At 32.0% G+C, this 13114-nt stretch overlaps 1 protein-coding gene across 6 annotated transcripts in view; it reads left to right on the top strand.

The window, feature by feature from the left end:
* Positions 1-13114, top strand: part of shisa6a (shisa family member 6a) — a 214865-nt gene that overhangs the window by 51943 nt on the left and 149808 nt on the right. For all 6 annotated transcript variants that reach the window (NM_001442722.1, NM_001442723.1, NM_001442720.1 and 3 more), the window contains exon 4: positions 11445-11537. In NM_001442722.1, coding sequence (NP_001429651.1) covers positions 11445-11537 — 93 coding nt within the window. The remainder of the gene's footprint in view (positions 1-11444; positions 11538-13114) is intronic.

Below are 13114 nucleotides of genomic sequence, written 5' to 3'. Positions count from 1 at the left end.
TGCCAATCACTCACTATCCTTCGGCTTAGCCCCTGATTTATCAGCGGTCACCACATCGGAATGAACCGAGAATTACTCTGACATATGTTTCATGATGGGAATGCCCTTCCAGCCAAAAACATGCTAATCATTTAATTATGAATATTCCTAACCCTAACAGAGTAATCATTCCAATAACATGCTATTGACATGCCAATCATTCAGTTGATTAGTAACCACTAATAACTAATGAAATTCAGGTAGTTTTGTGTAATTAAACTAATATAAACATAGCCTAGCTGTAATAAATATGCCTTTTTTCTCACTGTTTTCCAGATGAGACTCTTAAAAGCTGTTTTGAGCATTTGTGGTATAATAGTACATGTTTTCTTGCTACTCAGCAATGAGAAAATGGTTTCAAATGTACCATTGTGTATACACTGAACTGTGCTTTTGCATTTTCTGAGCCCTAGCAAACTTTAAATTGCTTTTAATGATGAAAATGCATGCTCTATTAGACTTCCTTTCTCTTTTTGAGGGCTGTATGATATGGTCTGAGACCTCAAATTCACTGATTAACAGTGTATAATTACGCCTGTTGTGAGCGCATTACATGCTAATTTAAAACAGTGCTTTGGGACTGACTTGATCCAAGGAAACTGAAATTTAATTCATGGTTGCAGATGTTAAATGAGCTGGCTTGATTGTTATACTCACACATTGATATTTAGACTTGTTTCAGTGGAATAAGGAGTTTCTTTTGTTGTTTTTAGTGTTGCTTTCAGTATTCAAAACAGATATTAGCCAATGGGCGACTCTGTGGCACAGTAGGTAGTGCTGTCGGCTCATAGCAAGAAGGTTGCTGGTTCGAGCTTTGGCTGGGTCAGTTGGCGTTTCTGTGTGGAGTTTACATGTTCTCCCTACGTTCACATGAGTTTCTTTTGCGTGCTCCGGTTTCCCCCTTAAGTCCAAAGACATGTGGTAAAGGTAAATTGGGTAAGCTAAAATTGTCTGTTGTGTATGAGCGTGAATAAGAGTTTATGGGTGTTTCCCAATGATGTGTTGCAGTTGGAAGGGCATCCGCTGTGTAAAACATATGCTGGATAATTTGATAATTCATTTCGCTGTTGCTGTAATTCGCTGTTGCAACCCCAGATTAATAAAGGGACTAAGCCGAAAAGAAAATGAATGAATATTAGCCAATCACAGCAGAGGTCATTTGCATATAAAGGTTTTAGAAGTTAAACATAATTTTAAAAGAAGTAAGCTAAACTAAAAGTTTTCTCCATAATGAAATTTATTTTCAACAACAACTAATAACTTTTTAGGTGAGACACTGCAGTTGAAAACATACCTGTGAGGTTTGAGATTTGGGGATTTTCTTGGCTTTTCATAAAGTTTTTATTTTTCAGTCTACTGTAAAAAAAAACATGCACATTTGACTTGTATGGGTTTAATGTATTTGTGTTAGTAGATTATACATATTTTTAGGGCTATTAAAATAAATAAATAAAAATAGGGGGTGTTTATAGTTGTTATGGCCCAGAACAAAATGGGGCAAAACAAAAACAAGACGAGAAACAACAACCTTAAATCCTCTCAATTTGGGGGGTAGAGGGGGGGGGGGGTGGTTGGTGGATTTGGAGGGTGCCTAATAGTAACTCTGGGGGACCCCACCCCCTAGCTGTCCCCCTAACTGTTAATTAGGTTAACTAGGAAAGGTAGGTTAATTGGGCAAGTCTTTAAACAACAGTGGTTTGTTCTTTAGCTTTTCATTTGTGAAGGGGCTGATAATATTGAATCGCAATAAAATAACGGCATTTATTCCCGAAAAAATCAATTTAGAAATAACACTTTAAGCAGAATACCCGAATATATATTATAGATAATAAAAAAACTCTGTTGAACATCCCTTGAAAACATTTTTTTAAAATACTTAAAACGGTAATATATGCTGTACACTCAAAATAAAAAGATGTTTGCTGTTTGTTCAAATTACTTATTTAAAATGAGCTGAAAAAGCACATTTCTTTAGATTTTTTGGGGACAACTTAATTGTTTCATGTTCAGTCCACTTATTTGTTAACTATTAGGGATTTAAGGGGTCCCTAATAGTAACTCTGGGGGACCTAAAACGGCATGGACTCTTATAAATGTCCTAACTCCTCAAATTAAATGCTTTTGCTTATTTAAATGTTTTTGATCTTCTGTTGGTTTCAGAATTCAAAGCAGAGGTTAGCCAATCACAGCAGAGGACATTTGCATATAGACAACATTCTGTTTCTGAAACTTGAACGTTTTCCCCATAGGAAAATTTGTTTTCAGCAATAACTAATCATTTTTAAGGCGAGACGCTGCAGTTGAAAGCACACCCACAAGATTTGAGATTTGGTATTTTTTGGGGGGCTTTTCATAAAGCTTTTATCATTGTTTTTCACTCTAGTGTAAAGAAAACATGCACATTTGACCTGTATGGGTTTAATGTATTAATGTTGGGAGATTTTATGTATAATACATATTTGTGGGTCTGGTTTTAAAAATTAAAAAATCTTTTAAAAATATTTTTGCTCAAAACAAAACTTTACTTCAGTATCAATTTACAGTTTTATTTAGATCTATATTCTACAACTTTTCCTGATGGAAATGTTCATGCATAATTGGCTTGATTTTATACGTTTTATTGAAGAAGTTTGAATTTGACTTTATCAAATGTTCAGATTCTTTTACAAAACATTTATTCAAACCAGTGTATACCTTATTAAATAATGCCTCTTTTGCTTATTTACATGTTTTTAATGTTCTGTTGCTTTCAGAAGAGCAGAGGTTAGCCAATCACAGCAGAGGACATTTGCATATAGAGAACATTCTGGTTATGAAACTTGCACGTTTTCTCCATTGGGAAATTTTTGTTCAGCAAAAACTGATAAATCTTTTAGGCGAGAGACACTTACAAATACATTTTTTATATTTTATTTTACCTTACATCAGCCAGATTTTAGGACTTTTGGCTTTTCATAAGTTGTTTGTGTTTTCCCAGTTGTAGTGTAAAGAAAACATCCAAGTTACACCTACAAGTGTCAATTTAAAGGCTTAACTAGGTTAGTTAGGTTAAAGGTAGGTTGATTGAGCAAGTCTTTAAACAACAGTGGTTTGTTCTGTAGCCAATGATTTCTAAAGAGGCTGATAATACCTTAAGCAATTTAAAAACAGCATTTATTCCAAAAAAATATAAATAATTACAAAAATAAGACTTTTACAAAAAGAAAATATATATAATAGGACATGTAGAAAATGTTCATGTTCTGTTAAACATCATTAGCAAAATATTTTTAAAAATAATTAAAACTGTAATATATGCTGTACACTCAAAAAAAGTTTGCTGTTTGTTGAAATGACTTATTTAAAATGAGCTGAAACAACACATTTCTTGAGATGTTTTTGGGACAAATTGATTGTTTCATGTTCAGTCCACTTAAATTTGTAAAAATTGATAAGCTAAATTAATTTCTTCATGTTAGCCCAACACAAATCAATTGTGCACTGTAACAAAAAAAAAAAATTATATGATCGATTAGTCGTGACATCATATGTTTTTAGATCATTGTAAATAATTAAACTAGGTTTTGTGTGTTTTGAATAGTTTGTTTGTCAATGTGTGATTCATGTTAACAATTGTTTTTGTTTGTAGATTGCTAGACCTATGTGGCATGTATATGGCCTAATCTTGGCCAGGATGCTCTTGTAAAATAGATTTTTAATCTCAATGTGTTTTTTCTGGTAAAAAAAAGAAGGTAATAATAATAATAATAATAATAATAATAATAATAATAATAATAATAATAATTTTCTAACCTAATTTTATAAGTTACACAAGGTGTTTTAAATCAGTTTAACATAATATAATATAAGGTCAATTGACTCATAAGGTTAATTTGATTTAGCTTAAATATTTAAGGCAAATCAGGATTTTTTTTACAGTGTGTGAAAACCAACATTTTTTTTTTTACAGTGCAATCACATAATAAAAAAGTCATGCCAATGTATTTTTTTATGTTACTTTAAATTAATTTAGGAAGTTAGTTGGGTTTCGACGTATTTTTTAGTTAAACAAATTTAAACTTGACGTTTTAAACCAGCTTAATTGATTTAAGTTATAGTTATCATATACAGATAAGCTCAAAATTATTATTCCCCACATCCCCCTGAATTATTAGCTCCTTGTAATTTTCCCCCAATTTCTGTTTTCTGTTCTGTTCTGTTTTTTTTCAACACATTTCTAAACAAAATAGTTTTAATAACTCATCCTAATAACTGATTTATTTCATCTTTGTCATAATGACAGTAAATAATATTTTACTACATATTTTTCAAGATACTAGTATTCAGCTTAAAGTGAAATTTAAAGGCTTAACTAGGTTAATTAAGCAAGTTAGGGTAATTAGGCAAATCATTGTATAATAGTGGTGTCTTTTGTAGACAAACAAGTAGTGTCTTGTAGTCTTTTGTAATTAAAACCACTTATTTTAGTCGAAATAAACCAAATAAGACTTTCTCCAGAAGAAAAAAATATTATAGGTAATACTGTGAAAAATAAAAAGGAAATACTTGCTCTGATAAACATCATGTGGGGAAATATTTGAAAAGAAAAATCAAATCAAGGGAGTGCTCATAATTATAACGTCAACTACACACACACACACGCACGCACGCACGCACGCACGCACACACACACACACACACACATAGTTAACAGTCAAAGGGTGTTAAGCAATTACGAATGACTACATCATAATGTTTCAGTGCTGGCATAATAACTAGATAAAACAATTAGATGGTAAAATGGAGAACATAACCTTGCTTTAGGCAATTTTAAGCAGGACATGAAGATCTGATGCACATCGGATGAGGCAGATAAAACATTAGCATGCATGTTGGCTTAGTCCGATGAGAAAATATGGTTCAGTGAGGTCTTGTTTTAATAAAAGGCAATCATTAAATATTAACTTTTATCATGTAGCCGTGTACTAAAATCCTATTGACGGACAGATCAGCCTCTGAGAGCAAAATACAGGGAGAGAAAGAGTAATGAAGATGGCACACGCTCCCATCTGCCATTCTCATTATGGCTTTCTTCATGCAGTCTCTGCTTTAACTGTTCCTGGGTCATCTCGACACCCGTGGTTTTTGATTGTAGAAAAGAACAATGGGGATAAATTGTGCTTTAGATACTTGAAGCATTGGCTTGCGATCCTTGTAAGATTTTTTAGTACCTTTGAACCAATGGACAGATGATTCGAAAACATTTTAAAATAAGATTTCATATGGTAACATTTGTTAAAATGACATTCAAATACAAAAATAATTCTGTAGCATCTTAATTTCAACAATTACCATTATCTTTTATTCAAAAAAAGTCATATAGTGTGTATATGTATGGCATTTGATTTTATTTTTTGATAGCTTCATTTAGTTTGTATTTTAGAGTTTTTATTTGTTTCGTATGTTTAGAGTTAATATTGAAAGTAAAATACATTCTAGAAATGAATATTTCTCGAAACATATTCTCCCAAGAACAGTGAAAGTAAAGGTTCTGAGAAAAAAAATATATTCCTCAAAACATGGGATTTCAGTTGTTTTAGAGATTTGGGAACGGCGTACCAATGCTGAAGAACAGTAAAGGTAAAGGTTCTGGAAATAAATGTTCCTCAAAAAAATACATTTCAATTGTTTTAGAGGTTTGGGAAGGTCATTCCAACTCTCAAGAACAGTGTGTTACGTGCCGGCTCAAGCACGCAACAAAATGAAGGGAACCCAAACCAAGTTGAATGTAATAATGCAAAAAGATATTTATTTAAAGGTTACAAAAAGACAAAAATGATAAAATAAAATAATGTGCAAAAAGGGGTATCAAAGTAAACAAATTAATTATCTAACATAACAATATTCAATACGACAAATTATACAGGAGCAAAGTTCAAATAAACAAAATTAATATAAGCGATGGGTAAGGCAAAGTAAGTCAAACGAAAAAACGGTCCTCCAAAGCAGTCTCTTCAACACAGTTTGGAAGCTCCTTTTATAAAGCCTGAAGATTAGCCGCACCTGCTGCATCATAACCTGTTTAGAAACAGAAAGCAAAACCCAGGAAACAGAACGAACCAAATCACAAACCCATAACAAGTGAAAGTAAAGGTTCTGGAAATAAATGTTACTGAAAACTTAAGATTTCAATTGTTTAAGAGGTTTGGGGAGGTTGTCCCATTTCAGATGAACAGTGAAAGTAAAGGCTCTGGAAATAATTGTTCCTTAAAAAATGAGATTTCAGTTGTTTCAGAGGTTTGGGAAGGTTGTACCAATTCTGAAGAACAGTGAAGGTAAAGTTTCTGGAAATAAATGTAAATAAACAAATGAAACTAAAAAATAGATATCAGTTGTTTTAGAGGTTAAGGAAGATCGTTCCACATGTGAAGAACAGCGAAGATAAAGTTTCTGCAAATAAGTGTTTCTAAAAATTTGATTTCAGTTGTTTAAGAGGTTTGGGAAGATCATTCCACCTCTGACAAACTATAGCAATATAACATGAATATTTTTTGGAGGTTACCAAGAACATATTTCAATTAACACAATACTTATTTCACTTAAAACAAGTTTTGTGTGGTATGCCTTTAATTAACGGAAGTAAAACATGAATGTGTATGTATTTTATCAACATTAACACAGTTTATTAAAAGCAATTATACATATTTAATGCTTTAAATATGCTAACAAAAGAGTCAATTTTACATTTGTTTTTTTTTTCTATTCAATTTCAATGTAAACTGTCAATGAATGTACATATACTGTTTTTGTGTACATTGTTTCAGATAATCATAAATAGTACATTTTTGCTTTGCATACATTAGTTCAGATTTTTTCATGAAGATCAAAAGGGCCATTATTGCAATTTTTAAACAAATGTGCTGATGTTTTTTTTTTTTTAAGTATATGGTAGCTTGCATAAAAGCTCTGCCTGAAATATCACAAAATGGAAATATAGGGTTCAAAATGAGAGACCAGCTGAAATTAGGGCAATTTTGACTCCTCTTGAGACCAAATCTCTCTCTGTCTGTGTATTTTTCTCTCTTGTTTGCTGTTAGTATTGACCGTTATCTATGTTCCATCTCAAAAAGCGGAACTTTTTAGCTCTGTGAACTTCACCAAGAAATACCTCAACACAATCGCATGGCATACAATTGATTTATGAAGCAATAATGTGTGTAGATCTCTCTTGATATGTGCTTGTGTCTCTAGGTTTTCTTCTGATTTGTGGGAAAAATGCATGAAGAGTCACTTAAGAGTTATATAAAATACTTTTTACTTTAATTGAGAATCTGATCCAGTGTAGTCAGTCATTTCATTTGGATGGTTTGTTTGAATTAGTTTTTAATCTATTCCCTTTTTTCACTGGAAAATTATGAGTTATTATCACTTTAACACTGTAAAACCTGTGAAATCAGAAAAATAGCAATACTGAATAATGGAACAGTTTATTGAACCTTTAAACAAATAACAAATTTTGCATATGTATTTTTGTTGGGGTAAATTTGATTTAGGCTTTGGAAATAAATATTGAACAGTTAAAGTAAAGGTTCTGGAAATAAATATTCGTCAAAACATGATATTTTAGTTGTTTTAGAAGTTTTGGAAGGCCATCGCAACTCTGAAGAACAGTAAAGTAAAGGCTCTGAAAGTAAATATTCCTGAAAAAAAAAATAAATCAGTTTTAGAGGGTTAGGATGATCGTTCCACTTTTGAGGAACAGTGAAAGTTAAGGTTCTAGAAACTAAAAATGAGATATCAGTTGCTTTAGAGGTTTGGGATGATCGTTCCACTTCTGAGTACCAGTGACAGTTAAGGTTCTGGAAACTAAAAATGAGATATCAGTTGTTTTAGAATCTAAAACAACTGATATCCCATTTTTAGTTTCCAGAACCTTAACTTTCACTGTTCCTCAGAAGTGGAGTGATTATCCCAAACCTCTAAAATTTAGAGGTTTGGGATGATCACTTCACTTCTGAGGAACAGTGAAAAGTAAGGTTCTGGAAACTAGCAATGAGATATCAGTTGTTTTAGAAGTTTGGGATGATTGTTTCACTTCTGACCAACAGTGGAAGTTAAGGTTCTGGAAACTAAATATGAGATATCAGTTGTTTTAGAGGTTTGGGATGATCACTTTCCCTCTGAGGAACAGTGAAAGTTAAGGTTCTGGAAACTAGGTTTTAGAGGTTTGGGATGATCATTTCACTTCCACAGTAAAATAAAAGGTTTCTCAAAAATTTAGATTTTAGTTGTTTTAAATGTTTGGCAAGATCATTCCTTTTTGGAAGAAAAATGAAAGTTAAGGTTCTGGAAACTAAAAATGAGATTTCAGTTGTTTTAGAGGTTTTAATAGGTCATTCCACCTTTGATGAACAGTGAAAGTTAAGGCTCTGGAAATAAATGTTCCTCAAAAATTAAGATTTTAGATTTTTAGCAAGTGTTCATCCTAAAATATATCTTAAATTTAGGCATTGTTCTTAAATGTAATCTTTAAAAATCAAGTCAACGTTTAACAGCCCTTTAGTTCCACAGAAAAGCCTTCCACTTGCTAAAATAAAAAGACTGTCAGACAAAGAAAGGCATGTAGTTTGTTTAAGGTTTTGTAAATATGTTGATTGTTTGGTGGTATTACAAAAGACGAAAAAAAATCTTACTTTATCTGTAAAGAACAACCCAGGCTTATTGGAAATATGTGCCTCAGTCTACATTTCTTTGTGAAAAGTAAAATAAGTGGTTTTAAGTGCATTTCGTTACATGTTTCGAATGAGTTTAAACAAATACAAATACATTAGAGGATGCTGTCTACATATTTTGCTTCTCTGAAATAAGTTGCTTAGAGTACGTGTTTTTATTTATTTTTTTTATATATGTTTCAAATACACATCCTTCTTGTACACAACTTGTCCCTGTACATATCACTTGTCTAGAAAGAACAAAATGTGTTGGTGCCATACTGCCCCCTAGTGTTTATTACACCTGAAACTTCATTCACATGTCCGTTAAAGTGGAAAGAAAAAAAAGTGGTTACACAAGAATGTTGGCTAAAGCACATATTTCCACAGAGCCTGCGTCTGTAGAGAAGATTGAAAAATTGTCTAAATAAGATGACTTTTATTGCCTCGAGCTCTGTACGGTTGACCAATGACACAGATAAACCTCTCAACACTCGTATCTTAATGACCGCGAGGTCACTGATACTTTATTGCACAATTAAATGGCCCGAGAATCTTCTGCCAGAGGAAACTACTAAAGTCATCCTCTATCCAAGAATACTGGGGAATTGTGTTTTTGTGGAGAAAGTGTGTTGTAATGACCTCTAAAATCTCTCGAGCCATGAGCAAAACCTCTGCCCTCACACACATACACACAGACACACACACACACAAACACACACACCCTATTAATACTTAATGCAGCACCTTGCCTTGACCTCAGTCTCAGAGCACCTTTTACTGCTCACTGGCTGAAATGACTTCACTAACCGGCTGAAATCAAGGCCGGTGTGTGATGAATGTGAGCTTTAGACACACTACACACACACATGTTTTCATACACTGGCCAGTGTTGAAATATCGGGTGTATTGGTTTTCGTAACTCGGTCTCGTGGATGGAAAACATGCATAATGAACACATCAACTGTTTATATCATTACACTTTGTCCATTTGCATATTTCATTTATAATACAGTTAACCTAATAAACCTAGTTAAGTTTTTACATTGCCCTTTAAGCTGAATACTAGTATCTTACTACAGTATATACTATATTTTGTATTATGTTATTATTGTTACTATGTTCTTGACAATATTTTGTTCTGTCATCATGGCAAAGACAAAAGAAATGAGTTATTAAAAAATTTGTCTTTAAAACTATTATGTTTTAAATCTTTATTTTCATTAAACAGCACTTGGGAGATATTTTAAATAATGAGTAATTATTCTAATTAATAATTTTGACTTGACTGACTGTACTTATCTTTGAATGCCATTGGATTTCATTTAATTTCTACAGTATTTTTTAAGTAACCTTGTAATTACATGGTGATTCTTTTTTTTCTTTTTTTTTTTTGCAATCAATGTTTACTTATTTATGAGGCAAAATCCGAAATACCTTCTGTAAAAAAAAAAAAAAAATCTGCCTTTAGTTTTTCAGATTCTGTTCTGCAATTGAAGGCATATTTGTGTGCCACATTTAGATAATGCCTTGTTTATAAAGTTTAACAAAATATGTACAAAACTGTAAATATCTATCTATATTTATTGTAATTAATATAACAGAGCAAATGCATTAGAAATTTTTGCTTCAGCCTACATTTTTATAAAACCTTAAAAAGTACTTGAAAATATGTTTGACTGCAATTTCAGGTGAAATGAACACTAGGGGGGCAGTATGACGATATCAAATTTTGTTTCTTTTCACACTAATGATATTTACAGGGGTATATTTTTTACAAATACAGAATTATTTTCATGCAGTTTTTTGTACAACATCAAATAAACACCTCAAAACTACTTAAAAGTGGGTATGATTTGTAAACTAAAACATTTGTGTCATTGTGCTATTTACAAAAATAGTTAACACGGTGGCAAAACTTACAGAAGTTAACTGACAATAGAACGTCATTTGAATTCAAAATCAAATGTACGTCTGAATGCTTCAGGAGACATAAACATACTTTATTATTTGTTTGACTGCAGTTTCTATGTAAAAAATATACACTAGGAGCAGTATGACAGCAAATTGTATTCCTTTTCACACTAATGATAAGTATTAGTATCAGGGGCATATTATCGACAAACAAAGTATTCTTTTCATGCAATTCTTTGCAAAAAAAACATCTCAAAACAACTTGATGTCCATGATTTATAGTTGAATACTTTTGTGTCACATCTGTCTCCATATGGTCAACTTTTCTGGTATGGTTAGTTTACTCAGTAGCTCACCTTGTATGGCTGTGCTTTTGCTGCAGAGTGCTCAGGTTTGAGTACGGTGAAGCGCTTTTGAAAAAACTATGTTTGCTTTTGAAAACACTATTGGTTGGGTTTGGGGAAGGACTTAGATCAGTGGACCTTCTCCTGGAAGTGTAGAAGAAGCATATGTATTTGAAATTTGTATCATAACATACTCAAAAGTGTTTCAGATTCACAAAAATGTAAACTCTGGTCTCTAGTGGATTTGTCATCTGAAATGTGCAATGTACACGGAGCAATGTATTTTATGCTTCACAAAAATGTCGGTCGGCATGTATTTCTGTATCAACCAAATTGATTGACCAAGATTTTTTTTTTTTTACTCTTAATCTATGGTGTTTGACCTGTCAATCTAAATGATGGATTTAAAATGAAGCTTTTTGTCATCTGTTTACAAGGATTTGTCTTGTCTTTGCAGGGCATTATGGAAAAGAAAATTTCCGCAGTGGTCAAGACATGCACAACTTCATCTCGTCAGGCTTCGTGACACTCGGCAGAGGACATCTGAAAGGTATATAAGAAACATTCATTCATGCAGTGACCCTGAATGGATTCGGATAAAAAAATATTAAAAACCGTGCATTCACATGGCTAATCCTTAAAAACTGGTTACCCTGATGTAGGCAGTTCTTTATGAAAGGCAGCTCTACGCGAAACCCGAATGTTTTTTTAAGGATTAGACATGTGGATAAAGTCTTTTTAATATTTTTCCCAAATTTTTCAAATGCCTTGGACTGATTTTTGCTGTTTCCAAATACAATCAGTGTCTGATGAATGCCTTACCCAAAGAGCACCAACACATTATTAAAGTTACCCCTGAGCCCTTTTTGTTTGATTTTGTATTTGGATACATTTTAATGTCTTAGCATATATTTAAAAATTAAAAAAGTAAAATAGATATTTAAAATTACACTAAATTACCTAAATTTTACACTAAATTATCTAAATTGAAAACTGAAATAGTAAATGTTTTAATACTACTAATACTACCACTACTACTACTACTACTACTACTACTACTACTACTACTACTACTACTACTACTAATAATAATAATAATAATAATATCATAAAACTTTACTACTTGAATTGAAGCTGAGGTAAAATGGTCTAAATATTATTATTTTTAAAATGATTTCTAAATCCTGAACTAAATTTAGCAATATGCATGGCAACCAACTCCAAAAAAGCTAAACATCAACATTTCATTCATCAGTGTTGTAATTATGAACTGATACTTTACAGCAATCATTTTCTATACTTAAAATATCATATAATATCAAATAATATATAATTATTAGCCTAAGTAACATAATTTTTACATAAGAACTTAACAAATAACTTTTGTTATTTATAAAATTACAACAAAATGTAAAGGAATAAGCTTTATGTTAAATTAATAAAATTGATTAAAAAAAAAAGTCAAACAGTGTTAATATTATTTATTAGGTGTCATCGATCAGGGGTGCATTTGACAAAACCATTGTCTCCCAAGTTCTGTCGTTACAAACAAAGTTTATTGATTTGCCATTTCCCAAATCCATCGCTCCAATGAACATTCACAAACTGCGTTGCAAACTTGAGGACTCGCAGCTACAGCTCTGTAGCTTTAGTTAGAAACATAGTTCCTGGCTGTGTTCTATTCCCACTTATCCCCCTATGCCCTATTCATTTAGAACATTCTAACATTCAAAGTTGGAATTATTAAAAATAAAAAAGCATTAAAGTCTCTCTTAAGTATAATTTGCTTCCAAACTATTTTACAGTTCAGTTTTAGCGACCTTCATGTTTACATCTGTGCTCCCTTCGCAGTGCACTTTGAAAACATTGATGTCATTTTCAACAGCCTTATGGCGAAAGCTACAGGTGACCTATTATTTAAAAGCGAAATTTATGTTATGTCTCCAAAGCTTGTGAAAACAAAAAGCATACGTTAAGTCTTTTAATTTATAGTGGGTTATTTATTAAGTATCTGTACTGTATATGACATGGGCCTGCTCGTTAAAACTTTCTGCAATGTTTTACATGTGTCAAATTGTTAAAGTAGACTTTTACATTTTTTTTAAATAAACAAACAATATCCTACTT

The sequence above is a fragment of the Danio rerio genome, chromosome 3 (assembly GCF_052040795.2).
Source record: "Danio rerio strain M-AB ecotype USA chromosome 3, GRCz13ab, whole genome shotgun sequence".
Taxonomy (NCBI): domain Eukaryota; kingdom Metazoa; phylum Chordata; class Actinopteri; order Cypriniformes; family Danionidae; genus Danio; species Danio rerio.
Note: the sequence above shows the minus strand (reverse complement) of the source record. Positions and strands in the feature narration are given on the sequence as shown.